The 17554-nt window shown below is 47.5% G+C and overlaps 1 protein-coding gene across 1 annotated transcript; it reads left to right on the top strand.

The window, feature by feature from the left end:
* Positions 1-1285: 1285 nt before the first annotated feature.
* On the top strand, positions 1286-16971 carry LOC144770538 (ferritin heavy chain B-like). The gene is made up of 4 exons (XM_078655140.1): positions 1286-1541; positions 4574-4720; positions 5638-5763; positions 16629-16971. Exons 1-4 carry the CDS (start codon positions 1440-1442, stop codon positions 16782-16784), a joined length of 531 nt encoding a protein of 176 aa, XP_078511266.1. The 5' UTR covers positions 1286-1439; the 3' UTR covers positions 16785-16971.
* The last annotated feature ends 583 nt before the right edge of the window (positions 16972-17554 follow it).

Raw genomic sequence — 17554 nt, 5'->3', positions numbered from 1 at the left:
GCATGCTTTTGCCTTTGCTGTGTCCCTATATATTAAATGCAGACACTGTAAGACTGTCGGATGGGTTGGTCTGTCCCAGTATTTACACAAATAATTTAAATAGCACTATTTTATTTCTTTTATAGCGCTATGTCGTGACTCGTGAGGTCATGGTGTCATTTTGCATACTGTCTTACTTGGTCCGTCCCCCCACTTCTTTTTATGGGACTTGTGCCCTGGGCACAATCCTACATATGTTTAGCTGCTGGGGTGGCCGGAAGTGGAGTCTGTTGTAAGGAGCGTTCAGCATGTTAGGTTCCTTGTTACAACACGTGAGATGCTTTCAGAATGTTGTCATTTGAACCAGGACAACTGGATGGGAGGCCTCGACTAAAGGGGTCGCTCGAGGAAGTACATCAAGTAAACTCCATAAGTATATCTCATGTTTCCTGTCATTACTTTGAGGAGAGCAGTAACCGCAACATGGTCCAGACCAAATGGTAGGAAGTGTGTGTGATGTGTATTTAGCCCACACTTTGATGGCACTGGTCCTCACAGTGTTGGTAAACCCTGACAAAACCAGACAAACACGGGGACCTGTCTCCATAGCATGCTTAGGTACTATTGACCGACTGCATAAAAAACACATAAAAGAGCAAATATATTTGCTTTGGTGTGCCGCATAATGAGATGGAGAGGGAACATCCCATCGCCCTAACCCCACCTAGCATTGGTCTTGTGCTACGAACAGATGGGGTGGCTCGTTTGGGGTAATTCACCTCCAGCTGGCTGGGAAGTAGCAACCCTTATGATGTATGCACCCAAATCGTCAGATGTGTCCTTGGCACCTGCAGAGATCTGTTTCCACGCTGCGCTTACAAGTCTGCTGGGACCGATCTGAACGTTCATCCGACAGAAGAACCACCTTATAAGATCTTCTTCACCATTAGACATGCAATAGGACTGGACTGTCACAGTGATGGTGACAATTTTCATCGCGTGTTTTTAAAAACAGCTGAGTTATGCTGACTCCAGTTCTGCTGCCCTTGCTCCTGCACTGGCAAGATTGAGCCAGATTACTGAAGAGAAACACGAGTCAAGCCACTCCCGAGGCCGAGATATGAGCCGGGATGAGAAGGGAGCATCAGGTGTTCGGGTTTCCAAAGCACTAGGATGATGTGCAAGAAAAGTGCCGAGTCACCATGAGAGGCATGACGTGCAGATGAACGAGCGCCTCTTCTTATTGGTGAGTAGCGCTGTCAGTCCCCTTCTCCCACCGCCCCTCCGGATATAAATACAGGCTCCGGGGGGGTTCTCTCCTCAGACCCAGCTCTGAGTTGTGTTCTTGCTTCAACAGTGTTTGAACGGAACGTGGCTCCGAGTCCAGCGCTCGCCTGAAAACTTTATCCATCTTTCATCCATCTACAACTACCGCCAACAACCCCACCATCAGCAACGCCATGGAGTCCCAGGTGCGCCAGAACTACAACCGCGAGTGCGAGGCGGCCATCAACCACATGATCAACACCGAGCTGTACGCCTCCTACGTCTACCTGTCCATGGTGAGTACAGGCGCCGTCTGTCCGGCTTTACTCTGCATTGTGCGCTCTGTCTGTCCTTACTGCATGTTTAACACCGACCTGTCCGTCTCGTACGTCTACATGTCCATGGTGAGTACAGGCGCCGTCTGTTTGTCCTTCCTCTCCGTAGTGAGTGCAAGTTCTGTCATTCCTGCACTCTCAACACCTAGCTATACGCCTTCTATATCTACCTGTCCATGGCTGGACAAGTCCCCAGAAGTGGGGAGGACTAACAAGGTTAGGCAGTATGCAAGTGAAATCATAACGTGTGCCATCACATTGCAAGTTACATCACAGGAAGTAACTCACCGGAAGTAACATCACAAGAAGTGACATCAGATATTAAGAGCCCACACATATGTTTATCAGGTATATCATGATTACATTTAAGCGCATTATGAGATTTAACAAATGAGAATTGGAGTTGGGGTTGTACCAAAAAAGGTGGCGCAATCAGATGCAAAATCTGGGCCTCAACTAATACATTATTTTTTTTAAGCCCTACCACAAAGAAATTGGCAACAAGGAGAAGTATGTTAGTAGATTGTTTATGCTTAATTGGTTGCAAAGTCTCCATTTTAAAATATTTGATTGGGTTAATGCATCGGCTGCGAAGGTGCCCAGAAAATCTCCGGGATTAGTAATAATGGTGAGATAACTCTGGTGGTTAATGCACTTGCTGGAGAGATCTGTGTTTTGTAAAGTCCAAGATTTGAATCAAAGTAGTAGAGAAGGCAAATGTGTTTCCTCCAAAGCACATCATCTAACACGCAGATGACAGATTTGTATGTTATGTAGATAGTAAAGTGGGTTACTGCTTTTTAACACGGAGATCCTTTTGTTACCTGCAGTTCATAAATTGTAATCCTTCTAAGAGACCACAGTGAGGTATGAAGGACATGTGACTCCTACACCTTGTAATCTACGCTGTCTCATGTAACTCATCTTGTACATTGATGTACACATGTACATGATCTACTGTCAATGTATCATGTGTATGTTACGTAAAGCGCTCTGACACCCTGCATTGAGTTGCATAGTACTATCAAAGAAGTAAAATAGTGCTACTGAAATTGTTATTTGTGTAAATACTGGGAGAGACCAACGCACCAGACATTCTTACAGTGCGTGTATCTCTTATATACAGGGACTGAACAAAGGCAAAAGCTGCCTCTCTTAAGTACTTGTAAAGAGATAGCAATTTGTGTGCCTCTGTGACATTTACATTTAAGTGTGAGGTTCCAGGCTGCCTCCAGTCTGGATATTGAAACACAAGGAGGCTTGATGGCCCCTTACCTTCGGCCCAGCTGGAGGTGAAAAAAAAGCTCCCCCGCTGCCTGCACATTGCTGCTGGGAATCGAAAGGAGACAACGTGCAGGCACTGCTGGACGTGTCCCAGTGTCTGAAAATTACACCGGAACAAGTTCAGCATATTTCTGTGTAGCTCAACTTCTTGTTAGGGGGGGTGGCGTCCACCCTATGAAAACAGTGGGTGGATGCCGTGCACCTGCGTGTACCCACAACTTGTGCCCTGGTCCTTGCTGAGTACAGGCGCTTTCTGTCCTTCTCCATAGTGAGTGCAAGCTGTTAGGCAGTGCATGTGTAGCCCTACGCCTGTCGCTTGTGCAGCCGGTAGGTGCTGTCACCTGTCTCAGACTGCCAGAATGGCACCCACCTTCAGCGGGTATCTCTACACTAGGGGCCATGTAGCTTTGGGGGGTGTGGTGCTTTGTGTGGTGCTTTGACCACCTGCAGCTCCTGTGTAAATGACGTTGGTGGGATGTGTGCACTGAAGTGACGTGTTGACACAGGCAGGAGTGCTGTTTAGTGCTGCTGTTGGCTGACTTTGAGAAGAGTGCCTAGAATAGATCAGCGCCTCACGCATGAACCTGGTAAATATAATTGCTCTGACCGTGTAGGGGTGAGTGGGGTTTGCAACAATGACAAATGGATAAAAACTTGAGAGATGGGTAGTAGTGAAAACTCCCACGGGGGTCAAGCTCGAGATAATCTAGGCCCAGTGGAGTAATTACTGCAGCCCTGGGCAGGAACAGTTACTTCATTATTGCAGTTCAAATCTATAGTTCTAGTTGTACTTTTCTCTCTCCTCCTCCCACCGCAACCCCACTGCCTTAATTATGTTTCTGCAAGTCCACGCCAGCCCTGTACTTCGTGCTTCGTCCATGGAGAGAGGATGATGTAGCCATGGAGGGCCCTAGGTCCTTGCCTCTGTGTCTGCTGCGCCACAGTCGGAGAGCAAAGGCCTCTGATGTGCTTATACTGCATCCGGGTGTGCAGGAAGCAGATCTGTCGTCCTGCCCCGCCTCCATGATGGATTGGGACCAGCACTCCCATCAGTGTCTGCTTGTACCTCCCTCCCTGTGATAGGGTCAGAAAGAAGTGGTATGATTACACCTTCAGAATATATTACAATTTGTGAAAAACTGAAACCCATGCTCAAAACTGTGGGGGCAAATGAGTTGCATGAAATATACGGTGAGACGCCAAACAGAATTATTTTAAGCCCTCCACAAAGTCTGAGAGGGAATACAGTAGTAGATCAGAGGGCAGATTAGGGTCGGAATGCAAAGCCATTAATTTAGTTCATCTTTAGGGGCAGTATACTATTCAGAGACTTAGATTATGAACCTAGCAAGTGCTAAAGAAACTGCCCTTGTAAAGACTGTCCGTGAAACTTAAAAAGGGTGGCTACAGTGAATGCACTAAAGATCCCCATAGGACTCCAACTCACAATGATGCAACTTTTACACTCCTGGTTTTCATTTGTTTTAATTGTTTCAAGGGCATAAGTTCTGTGAGTTCAAATGGACTGAACCAATAGGAAGAGCGATAAGAGTCTATTTTAGTTAAACAAAAATAGGAGATATTGACCCTGAGGAATGAGACGTATTCCAGGTTTCAAGGACACTGCCTTGAGACTACCACCCTGTGACCATTCACTCAATCGATGCTGTGATTGGCTTCTGACATTCTCTCTTATTTTCTGTCTCCAGTCCTACTTCTTTGACCGTGACGATGTGGCCCTGAGCCACGTGGCCAAGTACTTCAAGGAGCAGAGCCACGAGGAGCGCGAGCACGCCGAGAAGTTCATGAAGTACCAGAACAAGCGAGGGGGACGTGTGGTGCTGCAGGATCTCAAGGTGAGTGTATAGGAGGACTGCATTGGTATACAAAATTCATTGCTCATTCTCTCAAATTACATCCAACTGTAAACCTAGTTCTGTGCTTCCGCAATACACCCATTGCTATCTGGTATGGGTCTAAAATACTGAGTGGCCACAATATTGTGACCAAAATATTGGCAGTTAAGTATGTATATATTTTCTATAGCTAACTGTATGGAAGTCTTTCTTGACGATAGAAATAGCTCCAATGTACCTAGATGTGGAGTTAAGAATAGTAAATATATACTTACCTATTAGTACTTACCACCTTAATATTTTTGTTTTTGATGTTTTGGTCACGATACTAGGGCCACTGATATTCGATACTCTATGGTTTGGACTACAACTCCGTCATTCCTTTCCTTAGACCTAACCATTAATCACATTCTAACTTTACCCTGATGCTAACCCTCGACCTAGTACAACTCTATGCTGTACCTTAACAGAAACCTTTGTGCTGAACCTAAATCTAACTTTAATCTTCATGTTAATCCTAAACCTATATCTGATTTTAACCGATATCCCAACCGTAATCATTACATTGACAACTACAAAAATAGTAAATTTACTGCAAAGTTAAATCGACTTCCTTCTATTGAATCCTCAGTGTGGTACATTCTTTTTATTGCTTGCTTTTGTTGTCCTAATATAATCCCAATTGCACTTTGTACCTGCATAGAAGGAATCTACCTGAACCAAGAGATCCAGAGCGATCTGCCTGGTCACAGGAGTGTCTTCTGTATGTGCCTTTTTGGGATCTTCCATCACCTCTTGTGCTAATCCTGTTTCCCTAACTGGTTCTCACCTGAATCCCTCCTCACCACTTCTTCTATGAGCACAGTCACAGCTTGTGGGGAACCAAGCTAAACTAACTCACTCTAAAACTATTACAGAAACCAGACCGTGACGAGTGGAGCAACACCCTGGAAGCCACGCAGGCGGCCCTGCAGCTGGAGAAGACCGTCAACCAGGCCCTGCTGGACCTGCACAAGGTGGCCACCGATAAAGTCGACCCCCACGTAAGTGTCCATGCGCTCACTTTTCATTAGGACTATGGACTTGGTTAGTGTATGAGTGACGCAATGCACTTCTCCCCCTTACCCTCCACTGAGCACTGCATTGTCGTGGGGAGACCTGAAGACCCTTCAAAGGACTTCCCAGGTCCAGCTTCCTTCCACCCTACTCTTCTGACCCCGTCACCCGATAGACCCTGAAAGAAGGCACCATCTCCTCGTAGCTTGGTCTAGGAACCATTTACTGCTTATTGCTGCCAGGTTCTTTCTCCCAGTAAGACACCACACAAAAGGCCTTATTTATTTTATTTATTTTGAAAGTTTTATATAGCGCGAACAAGATCTTTGCAGATATCAGAGCGCTTTACAGACGAAAGGACCAACCCGTGAATAGATAACAATTGGGGTGTGGAAGGTCCATGCGGGAGCATAGTCAGACAAATACATCAATAATGATACAAGTACAAATACAAATACAAGTACAAATACGTGGTAGCGTAAGCATTCAGGTACCATAGTCAGACAGATACATCAATAATGATACAAGTACAAATACGTGGTAGCGTAAACCCTCCGGTAGGTCAATAACATGAGTCATACAAAAAATGCAAAAAGATCAGTAGAACTGAATGGTACAGCGTCTGTAAATATCAACCCCAATAATAATTCAGGTGTATTTAGCCATGAGGATAGCTTTTACTTCTTTCTTAAAAAGTATGGTGGAGGAGATGAGCCTGGTTTCAGGGGGAAGTGAGTTCCAGATCCTGGGTGCCATTCCTGAGAAGGAGCGTTTATACGTTTTTTCCTTGCGGAATCTTTGGGGCTTTAGCAAGAGATTGTTTGTGCCTCTAGTATTTCTGGAGCCACCAGAAATCGTCAGCTTCTGGGCGAGGTATCCGGGTGAGCTCCGGTGAACAGCCTTGTGCGTCAAGCAGGCGATTTTCAGATGTATTCTGGCTTCAAAAGGCAGCCAATTAAGGGCTTTCAGGTCAGGGGAAATGTGTGAGTGTTTTTTTGATCCAGTGATGAGTCTCGCTGCGGCGTTTAGAGAAGCTCTTATGGGTGCCGTAGTAGTTAGGGGGAGACCGCAGAGGGCGATGCTGCCGTAATCTATTCGCGGGATGACTAGTGCTTGTACCGCAGTTTGGAAATCTTTGGCTGGAAGAAAGGGTTTGAGTTTCCTTAAGGTATTGATCTGGTAGTTTGCACCCTTAGTTGCTTTGTTGATGTGTTCCTGCATGTTGAGGTTGGTGTCAAGTGTTATGCCTAGAGATTTTGCTGAGTCCACGATGGTGGGATGAACATTGAGTGCGGTTAGGTGTTTAAGCCAGATTTGAGCGGTAGTGATCTTCGCGGGAGGTGAGATCAAGAGGAACTCTGTTTTAAGAGCATTGAGTTTGAGATGATTAGCAGCCAGCCAGGATTGGGTGCTTCTGATCATTGAATTCAAGAGCATGATGTCTTTGGGTGATTGTAATTTGAGATAAAGTTGGGTGTCATCGGCGTACATGTGGAAGTGAACATTGGATGCTTGTAGCAAGGTCGTGAGAGGTTCCATAACTAGGTTAAACAAAGTTGGGGATAGGGAGGATCCTTGTGGACGCCTAGCGATACAGGTATTGGCGAAGACATCAAATTGTTACTCTTGAAGTCTGCGATCTGTTGTGTAGAAAGGACGTTAACCAATTGAGCACAGTTCCAGATATACCCATTCTTGTGTTTAATAGATCGAGTAAGTTCTCATGTTTGACCGTGTCGAATGCAGAAGAGAGATCAAGAAGGATGAGGAGGCAGGTATCGTTTTGATCTAGGATTTGAAGGGCGTCGTCAATTATGTGAGTCATAGCAGTTTCTGTACTGTGATCTGCTCTGAAGCCTGATTGATGAGGATTGAGTAGATCAAACTTATTAATGTGTTTAGTCAATTGTATTTGAACGCATTTTTCCAACAATTTGGCAAGAGTCGGAATATTGGTTATGGGACGGTAATTATTTAGATCAGAGGGGTCGGCTGTGGGTTTCTTTAGTAGAGGTGTGACTTGTCCAACTTTGAGGGGGTCGGGGATGGTCCCTTGTAGAAGTGAACTGTTGATAATTTTAGTCCAGAGTGGGAGGAGCGACGGGGTAAGGTCTTTGACAGCGTTGGCAGGAAGTGGGTCCGTGAGGTGATTGGCTGGTTTCACAGTGCTGAGGAGACTACCAATTTCTTCTTCCGAATAGGTGACAAAGGATGACCATGTAGCATTGTTTTTTGGTTCAGTGGGTGCTGTGCAGTGGTCTTTGGGGTAGAGAGTTACGTCAATGAGGAGATCGTTTTTTATGGTTTCGGTTTTTTGGATGAAGAAAGAGGCGAAGTCTTCACAGGAGGGTGCTTCGCCCAAAGTGCTGAGTGGTTGGGGTTGTTCCTTGGATTGTGTTCTGATTAGCTCAAACAGCTTTCTCGGACGATTTTTGGCTTGGTCCAGTTGACGGCTGAAGAAATTCGATTTTGAGCGTTTTATTTTCCTGAAGTAGGCGTTTCTCTTTTTCTTCAACGTTTTTAAGTGCAGTGCGGAGGGGGCTGATCTCCAGGTGCGCTCTGCCATTCGCATGGCCCGTCTCTCCTCATTGAGACTCCCGTCGTACCAAGGATTGGACATTTTTGTGAAGGCTCTTTTTAGCTGCATAGGTGCAGGTTCATTAACTATAGAGGTCATAGCGTTGAGATAGTGATCCGTCAAGGATTGGACATCCGTAACGCCAGTAGGGGGCAGTAAGAGGTTGCAGCTGTTGGGGGGTAGAGAGTTTGGGTTGAGTTTTTTCAGGTCTCTTTTCCAGACTTTAGGCTTGCAGGATTGAACTGGGTTAAATTTGACTTTTTCATTGACGAAGAATGTGACAATATGATGATCTGACCAGTCACACGGTTGGATAGATTCAAGTTGGATAGAGTCCTCTTTGGAGATGATGAGGTCAATGATAGAGCCTTTCTCGTGGGTCGGGCTGTTGCATATTTGGGAGAGGTCAAGGGCATCGAGGAAGTTTTTAAGACTATTTACCACCGCGTCATTATGATCGTTCCAGTGGAGGTTGAAGTCACCAAGGTATATTTGTGTGAGTTGTCGCCCTGAATTTGTTGTGATCAGATCCATGATTTGTTGCGAGAAGGTAAGGTTATCCCCTGGTGGGTGGTAAATGCCGTGAAGAGAGCATATCGGTTTGCCCTCACTGATATTATCGAGGCAGATGTATTCAAAGGATGTTGGGGAGGGTAGGGAGGGAGAGGTTACTTTCTGGACAGAGAGGTTACTCCTGTGTATACATGCGATTCCACCACCTTTTTGACCCACCCTGTCTAGTCTAGTGATGTGGTAGCTGGGGGGAACCAGTATGTCCATTATAGGTGTAGAAGATTCAGTTAGCCACGTTTCAGTTAAGACGATTAGGTCAAGGTCCAGTGTTAAGATGAGATCAGCGATTGCAGAGGAGTGCCTAGGGGCCGATCTGCAGTTGAGGAGGGTGCATTTGAGACGGGGTGTGTCGAGGGTGGAAGGGTGTTCTAGAGAGAGGGGGACTTTTCTCAGGTTACTAAGGATAGAAATTCTGTTGTTTAGTGTGGGGGGTCTAAGGGGATTAGGATGAATCGTTGGAATGGCGCGGAGGGTGGTGGGTATGTTGTTAAGGGGAGATGGGTCGTAGGAGCGGAGGAGGGTGACTGTGTCGAGGTCCGATAGTGGGTTGCAGGAGCGATGGGGATGGTTTTCACGATTTCGGACAGGGATTGAAGTCCAGTGCGGGGGGCGCTGAGTGCAAGAGTCAACCGACCGGGTGGAAGTCCTGTTGGGAAGGGTGGTGCTGTTGAAGGCGGGTGAGGGGCGTCTGGGGTGTGTGCAGAGTAATTGTTTGATGATGTGAATGTCTTCTTGGAGCTTGAGGAGGGTGGTGGGTGAGGAGTGACTGGAATGCGTGCAGTGTAGTTGTTTGATGATGTGAATGTCTTCTTTGAGCTGGAGGAGGGAGGCCATAATGTAGTCAAGTGTGGGATGTGTGTTGGTGGTAGGGATTGGAGTGTTGGGGGTGGATGACCCATGGGGGAGGTTGGAGGTATGGAAGAGGGTATTAGTGGTGGGCGGCGAGTGCATGGTGGAGGATGGGCGTATGTTAGTGGTGATGGGGGCGCATGAAGGGTAGTGGGGGTGAGAATGGGGGGGGAGTGGTATTGTGTGTGGATCTTTTTTGAGGAGGCGGAGTTGAGTTGATAGAGGCGTGTTCTGTGTGGTTAGTTAATGGGTGGAAGCGGGGGCTGAGAATGGGGGGATAAGGGGTGGGGTTTGTCTGTTTGCGTGTCGGTCTGGTGCTGAATTCGGTTAGGCGTATTGTGGGTGGGAGTTGTGGTGTCATGGGTGAAGAGAATGGGAATGTGGGCTGGTGAAAGGGGGGAGGGGGTACGGTTGGTGTGTGTGGGGGAAAGATCTGTGTCTGTGATTGAGGGGTGTGGGGTAGCAACAGTAGATGGGTGCGTGACTAAGGTGCCGGTGGTAGAGGAGAGGTGCGTGTCTTTTTGGGGCTGAGCTAGATTAGAGGCGTTGTCTTAGGGGGCTGTGGTGTCAGGGGTGAAAGGAATGGGAGTGGTATGAATGGAGGTCAAGGTGTTGGTGGGGGGGGAGAGGGTGTGGCTGGTGAATGTGGGGGAGAGATCTAAGTCTGTGATTGAGGAGTGTGAGGTGGCTGCAGTAGGTGGGTAGATGACGGAGGTGCCGGGGGTAGAGGAGAGGTGCGTGTCATGTAGGGACTGAGCTAGATTAGAATGGTTATGGTTGGGGGCTGTGAGGTCAAGGGTGATCGGACTGCGAGTGCTATGAGTGGGGGTCTGCGGATTGGAGATGTGCTGTAAGAAAGTGGGGAACAGGTTGTCTAGTAGTTCCAGGTTCCTGTCTGTGGATTGGATTAGGACAATCCCGTTGTTATAGATAGTGATCGTTGTTCTGCCCGGGAAGCGTTGGGATGGTGTGATGGAGAGTGTTCGGCCATGGGTGGATTTCCTGGAGTTGGAGACGGTGAGTAAAGAGAGGAACGTGTTTCTCCATTGAGCTCTGCGTGTGGTGTGGAAGATGATATCAATGTTTGCGGCACCATTAACCGGTGAGAAGTAGGTGTCTGCAAAGGGAGTTTCAGGGTGGGACCTCAGTAAGTTGTGTTTAAAGCGTTTGGCGGCTTTTTTGGTGAGTGTGGGTGGGTAGGTGATTCTATATGTGTGCTTGCCGATGAGCTCCATGTTGGGATGACGAAGTAGGTAGGTGTGGGAGAATGCCCAGTAATCGCCGGTTGCAAGGAATGGAAGTGACACTAGTGGGCAGCCAAAGTATATGCATTAGTAGTTAATGCCAACAGGGATAAGAGTTGCCGTGGGTGCGAGTTGCACGGATGTAGGGTGCACAATAATGGTATACGGGAGCAGAATACAAACGCATACACTACTACCCGGTTGCATGAAACATCAGTGACATTAATGAGCAGCCAAAGTATATGAGGTAGTAATTGGTGCATACATGAATAACACTTACATGTACAGAATAAAATATGTACAGAATAAAATATAGGTATAATACTAACGATATAATCAGTGTGGTTTACAAACATGTACAGAATAAAATATAGGTATAATACTGACGATATAATAAAATGAAATATCGATGAAGACACAGCCTTATATGGTATATGCCATTGCACCAATGCCACGGCTGGTGCACCTGTAAGGGAGCCACCTAATGGTTCACTCCAAGGCCAGAAAAATGCCTTTTCTCCTTTGTGTGGAGGAATGCTGCAGTACTATGAATGAATGAATGAATGAATAAAATATTTAATAGAGCGCACTGCGACCAAGCGGCTTCCTGGAGCTGGGGACCTGATCAGAACTCAACAGAGGAGACCCAGGGAGACTAGGAAGGGAATGCCAGGGAGAAAAGGAAAGTTTTGAGGGCTTTGCGGAAATGGGTGTAGATGGGGATGGAACGGATGGAGAGAGGAAGACTGTTCCAGAACTGGGGGGCCAGGACTGAGAACCGGGTGCCCCCCGTTCTGGATTTACGGAAGCGAGGGATGTGCAGAAGAGAAAGAGAGGAGGAATGAAGAGTGCGACTAGGGGCATGAGAGGAGACGAGGGAAGTGATGAACAAGGGAGCGGAGCGGGAGTGAGCTCGAAAAGCTAAGCAGGCCAATTTGAAGAAGGATCTGAAACGGACAGGAAGCCAGTGAAGGGACTTGAGAGCCGGGGTGATGTGAGAAGATTTAGGAAGGGAAAGGATAAGGCGAGCAGCTTGGTTTTGAATGGCCTGTAAACGGCGGGATTCGTAGGCAGGTATGCCCACGTACAGGCCATTACCATAGTCAAGGCGGGAGGTAACAAGGGCCATGACTATGGTTTTGAGTGCATCGGAGGAAAAGAACCGTGAGATTTTCCGAATTAAATGAAGAGACAGAAAACAGGAGGACACGACGGAGCTGATCTGACTGTGCATGGATAAGTCATGACTGACTTTAATACCAACCTAACAACCCCACGGCCCACGGCCAAGGCATTTCTGGATAGTATGGCAGCCCTTCAGATCACATTAAAGGGCTTTGAGCCCACGCACGAAAAGGGCCACCTTCTTGATGGTGTTCTTAGTAATGATACCAGACTGAAAGTAGCAACTCCACTACCTCTTACCTGGACCGACCACTATTTAATATCTATTCAGTGGACTCCAGCGACACCATTACAGCCCCCCTCTCGCACCACCTTAACTGGAAGAGACTGGTCTAAAGTTTCTCCAGACCAATGGGCTAACCTGCTTTCGGCTGCCCCCCCCTTAAGAGCGATTGACCCAGCACAGCAATATGAGAACTATACCAAATGGCTGTGCTCAGCCTTGGATACTATTGCACCTATTAAGGCCCTCAAAGAAAAAACAAAATCCAAGAGTTCACCTTGGTATACCCCCCATCTTAAAGAACTAAAAAGGGCGTGCAGAAAATTCGAAAGAAATTGGAGGATCTCTCGTAGTAAGGCAGATAAAACCTTGCATCTTGAAGCTATTAAAAAATACAAATTAGAAATTAGTCGAACTAAAACATTATACTTCGAGGAAAAAATTTCAACCGCCTCCAACTCCGCCAGAGAAATCTTCCAAATAGCAAAATTCCTGATTGATACTCCCCTGGTTCCCGCTGACCCCAGTAAAGCCCAGGCTCGATGTGAGAGTCAAGCTGAGTATTTTTACGGGAAAATACAAAAAATTGCCTCTGCCTTTCAGTCACCTATTCTACCCCAGGACTTGGGAACCAGTTCATTCAACCTCACGACCCCAAAATTAGTTGAGTTCCCTTTGCTGGATGAAGACTCACTTGCAGTTATCATGACGAAAATAAAATCAGGATCCCCCACAGACCCTGCCCCACCCTCTCAGATAGTAAAAATTGAGAACATAGTCAAACCTGTAATCCTTAACATACTAAACACCTCCATTTCCACAGGTACAGTTCCTACTGCATGGAAATGTGCACAGGTTAAGGCATTGCTGAAAAAACCCACTCTGGATCCGGAAAACATGGCCAATTATCGGCCTATTTCCCTCCTTCCATGGATCAGCAAACTCCTTGAAAAACACACCAACTCGGTTATCACTCAATTTTTAGAGAACAATCATCTCCTCCACGATTCCCAAGCTGGCTTTCGTCCAAAACTTGGAACTGAAGCGGCTCTCCTGGCGGTAACTGAGCTGGCCAGGAAGCAAATGGATCAAGGCGGCACTACAGCAATCATGTTGCTTGACCTTAGTGCCGCCTTCGACACCGTTAACACCAGCATTCTTCTTCATCGCCTCAACCAGATGGGAATCTCGGGGAAGGCCATGCTTTGGCTCCAGTCATTTCTGGAGAACCGTTCTTTTAGGGTAGTTGAGGGTACTATCTATTCCAAAGTCTGGCCCTTGGATCGGGGTGTACCTCAGGGCTCTTCATTGAGCCCTACTCTTTTTAATATTTATATGCAGCCGTTGGCTGATATAGTCCATTCTTTCGGCCTGGACATAATAACTTACGCCGATGACACGCAATTAGTCGTGTCTTTGAATCAGGCAGCTCCATCCTCATCCAATCTAAGTAACTGCCTGATAGCTGTGGCTCAGTGGATGTCAACCTCGCATTTAAAATTAAATGGCGAGAAAACTGAGCTTATGGTGTTAGGCAACCCAACCATTCCCATTCCTTTGCTAGACTGGCCACCATGTATGGGCCCTATGCCTCAATCAAAATGCCATATAAAGAGCTTAGGCATTTGGCTCGATTCCAACCTCAGCTTCATGCAGCAAGCTACCACTCTCTCTGCTACATGCTTTGGGCTAATGCGTATGCTGAGAAAGGTGCTGCCCCTTCTCCCTTTTGAAGCCCGCAGAATAATGGTTCAAGCCATCATTCTGTCCCGCCTAGATTACGGGAATTCTCTATACTTAGGTGCCCCTGCCTTTACAATTAAAAAGCTACAGGTAACCCAAAATGCTGCAGCTCGTCTTTTGTTAGACCTCAATAAACGAGACTCAGCTAGCACTGCCCTCAGAAAATTGCATTGGCTTCCGATCAGGGCCAGAGTGCTGTTTAAGTCTCTCTGCTTTATGCACAAAGCTATGTGGAAAAATGCCCCTACTATGATCTGCTCCTTGGCTAAACCCTACCTTCCACACAGGTCCTTAAGATCCAGTACTGCCTTCCTGGCGACTGTCAATAAAATCAGACGGGCCAGATGGGGCGGGCGCTCCTTCTCATGGAACGCCGCTAAAGAATGGAATTCTCTGCCCACCTTCCTCCGCAGTGAACCTAGCCTCTCAAAATTCCGGAGGAATTTAAAAACCCACCTGTTCATCTGATCCCTTTTTTCTTTTAGTATGACGGTACTTAGCGCTACGAGGCCTTCGGGTTGTTTGCGCTTTACAAAATCCGGTTAATAATAATAATAATAATAAGGGTGCGAACAGAGGAGGCAGGCACAAGGGGGGACCAAAAGAAAGGGGCCAGTGTGCAGGAGACCAAGGGTTCGAGGGACCACCAGTGAGGACAAGTTCCGTCTTGTCTGGATTGAGCTTCAAGTGATTGGCGCTCATCCAGTCAGAAATAAAAACTAAGGTGGAACAGAACTTGGGGAGAGAATCAGGGGTAGAAGAAAGATCGAAAACGAGCTGGAGGTCATCTGCGTAGTTGTACACAGAGACCCCCAGCTCAAGGAGAGAGGTGATGAGGGGATGGATATAGAGATTGAAAAGAAGGGGGGACAGAGAGGAACCTTGGGGAACACCACAAGTGACTGGACGGGGAGGGGCAGAGAAACCGTGGAGATGAACTGCCTGGGACCTATCCCGAAGGAAGGACGCAAGCCAGGAGAACGCCGCGCCCCGAATGCCCGCTGCGCTGACACGGTCGAAAAGAATGGAGTGGTCAACCGTGTCAAACGCAGCGGACAGATCGAGGAGGACCAGAGCTTGGGGGAGGTTAGAATCGGACTTTCCCTTGAGCTCGTCCAAAACTGCGAGGACCACCATTTCCGTGGAGTGGCCCGGGCGAAATCCCGCCTGATGGGATGCAAGGAGGCCGTTCTCCTCTATGTAAGTGGAGAGGCAGGAGGTGACATAGGCTTCAAGGATCTTGCCGAGATAGGGAAGAAGAGAAATGGGTCGGAAGTTAGAGGGGAGGGAGGGATCCAGACCAGTTTTTTTTAGAATAGGGAGGACTATAGCGGATTTAAAGAGAGAAGGGACAGAACCAAGAGCCAAAGAGGAGTTAAGAAGGGCAAGAGGGGGGGCAGGACAGTTGGTCAAAAGAGTTTTAAGAATGCGTGCCGGCGCGCAGTCTGCAGGAGAGCCAGACTTGACCTTGACCAAAAGTTTTAGAAATAGATCAGTGGAGATGGGGGGGAAAAGAGCGAGGGAGGAAGAGGGAGGGGGGGAGGGACGGGTGGGGCAGGGTTGAGGCACGCTAGGGATGTTGGCCTTAATCTTCACTATCTTGTCGATAAAAAAGTCATTAAGTGAGGAACAGAGGGACTGTGCGGGGACCAAGCTAGGAGTGGAGCGATCAGAGGTGGCAAGATTGTGAACCAAAGAAAAGATTTCGCGAGATTTGTTGGCCGAGAGGGCTACTCTCTCAGTGAAATATGCGGTTTTAGCCACTAGGATCGCTTTTTTATATTCAGTGAGAAGTAGTTTGTATTTGGCGCGCAGAGAGGGACAATAATTCCGTCTCCAATGGCGTTCCGACCGCCTGAGGTCGAGTTTGAGTGTTTTAAGCTCAGGAGAGAACCATTTGTGCGCGTCGTAAGGGCGGATCGCCTTGATCTTTCTGAGGGGGGCGACTAGATCCCAGGACTGTTGTTGGCGATAACAGCACGGAGATGAGCAATGTCCAGTCACCTCACTCAATCTGTTGCAACCTGAAAACGTCTTATGTAATACACGCCGTGAGGCCAATGACAGACCAGTCTTTTGTTGCCAGCACACTAATAAGCTCCATCTTTTTCAATGCCAGCCAATTCAAGCGACTCTATGCGATGTAAGCTTTAGCATTGTCGCTTAAAAACGAAACTTCATAGGCTTACACGCTCCCCCCCTCCCCCACCCCACCAAAGGCATTGCAGTGGTCGGTTATCCACAGTACTGGTGGGCTGCCCTGTGTAAAGAAGCTTGTTACCTATTTATAAGCTCACTGACTCGTCCCCTACCCGTAATCAATTCTTTCCTACATTGGATTTTCAACACCAGTCCTACTCTTTTCCTTCCGGATCACTCTGCCATACTTTCAGCCATGTGTTTTCAACCTCTTTCTGTTTCTTTATTCACATACCCTGGTTTTGTCTCTTTTCACAGCTCTGTGACTTCCTGGAGTCAGAGTACCTGGAGGAACAGGTGAAGGCCATCAAAGAACTTGGAGATTACATCACCAACCTGAAGCGCCTGGGCGTGCCCCAGAATGGCATGGGCGAGTACCTGTTCGACAAGCACACCCTGGGGGAGAGCAGCTAAGCCCCACAAGAGCGAACCCCAGCCTGCTGCACCCACTCCCACCGAACCTGCATTCTTCCATTATTTACACGACTATGACATCATCTGAAGGCATGTGTGGGACAGGGTTCTTCTATATGTATCCAGGCTACCTGCAGCAGTTGTGCTTGTCAGCATGTTTCAAGAAATAAAGGTTTTCAGCATCTTACTCGTTGTGATGGCTTCATACATGGATGGGGGAGAGCAACACGTTATAATGTGTATTTTGTAAGGGATATGAGTGCTCAAGCCATGGGTAGATGCTGCGAGTCTAGTGCCTTCACACAGAACTTGTGAGGTCTTTGTACAGGATGCAGAGGGCGTGTCAGAGTCCCGGGCCTTGGACAGAGGAGAATTAATGGTGTCCGATCTGAAAATAGGAGGCAGGCATCGATATAGAGGCATGTAAAGGTAGAGGGCATAAGTCCCACAAATAGTCACAGAGGGTGCGAGAGTCCCATGCCTGGATAAAAAAGGAGTTGCAAGCTTCGGTACAGAAGGTGTGTATGTTTACGGCCCGGGGAAGAGTCGGGGAGGGTGCCTGGGCTGTATGCAGAGACTGAGCTTCCAAGGCTGAGCTTCCAAGGGCTGCGTGCAGGGGCTCGATTGTACCAGGCCTCATTGCTGAGGCTGAAAGGGTTCCTGCCCCGGACACTGAGGGACATATTTACAAGGGGATTGTTCCACCAGAACTTTACTTCAACAATTTCCGATGGCGCAAAGCTCTTCAACATAGTTGCAAAGTGGCGTTA

This window comes from Lissotriton helveticus, chromosome 7 (assembly GCF_964261635.1).
Source record: "Lissotriton helveticus chromosome 7, aLisHel1.1, whole genome shotgun sequence".
Taxonomy (NCBI): Eukaryota; Metazoa; Chordata; class Amphibia; order Caudata; family Salamandridae; genus Lissotriton; species Lissotriton helveticus.
The sequence above is the reverse complement of the archived record's forward strand: the minus strand, read 5'-3'. Positions and strand labels throughout refer to the sequence as shown.

Coding starts and splice junctions, on each gene's coding strand:
- LOC144770538 (XM_078655140.1), top strand. CDS start 1,440: ATGGAGTCCCAGGTGCGCCAGAACTACAACCGCGAGTGCGAGGCGGCC. Junction 1,542..4,573: donor CCTACGTCTACCTGTCCATG/GTGAGTACAGGC, acceptor TTCTGTCTCCAG/TCCTACTTCTTTGACCGTGA. Junction 5,764..16,628: donor CCGATAAAGTCGACCCCCAC/GTAAGTGTCCAT, acceptor CTCTTTTCACAG/CTCTGTGACTTCCTGGAGTC.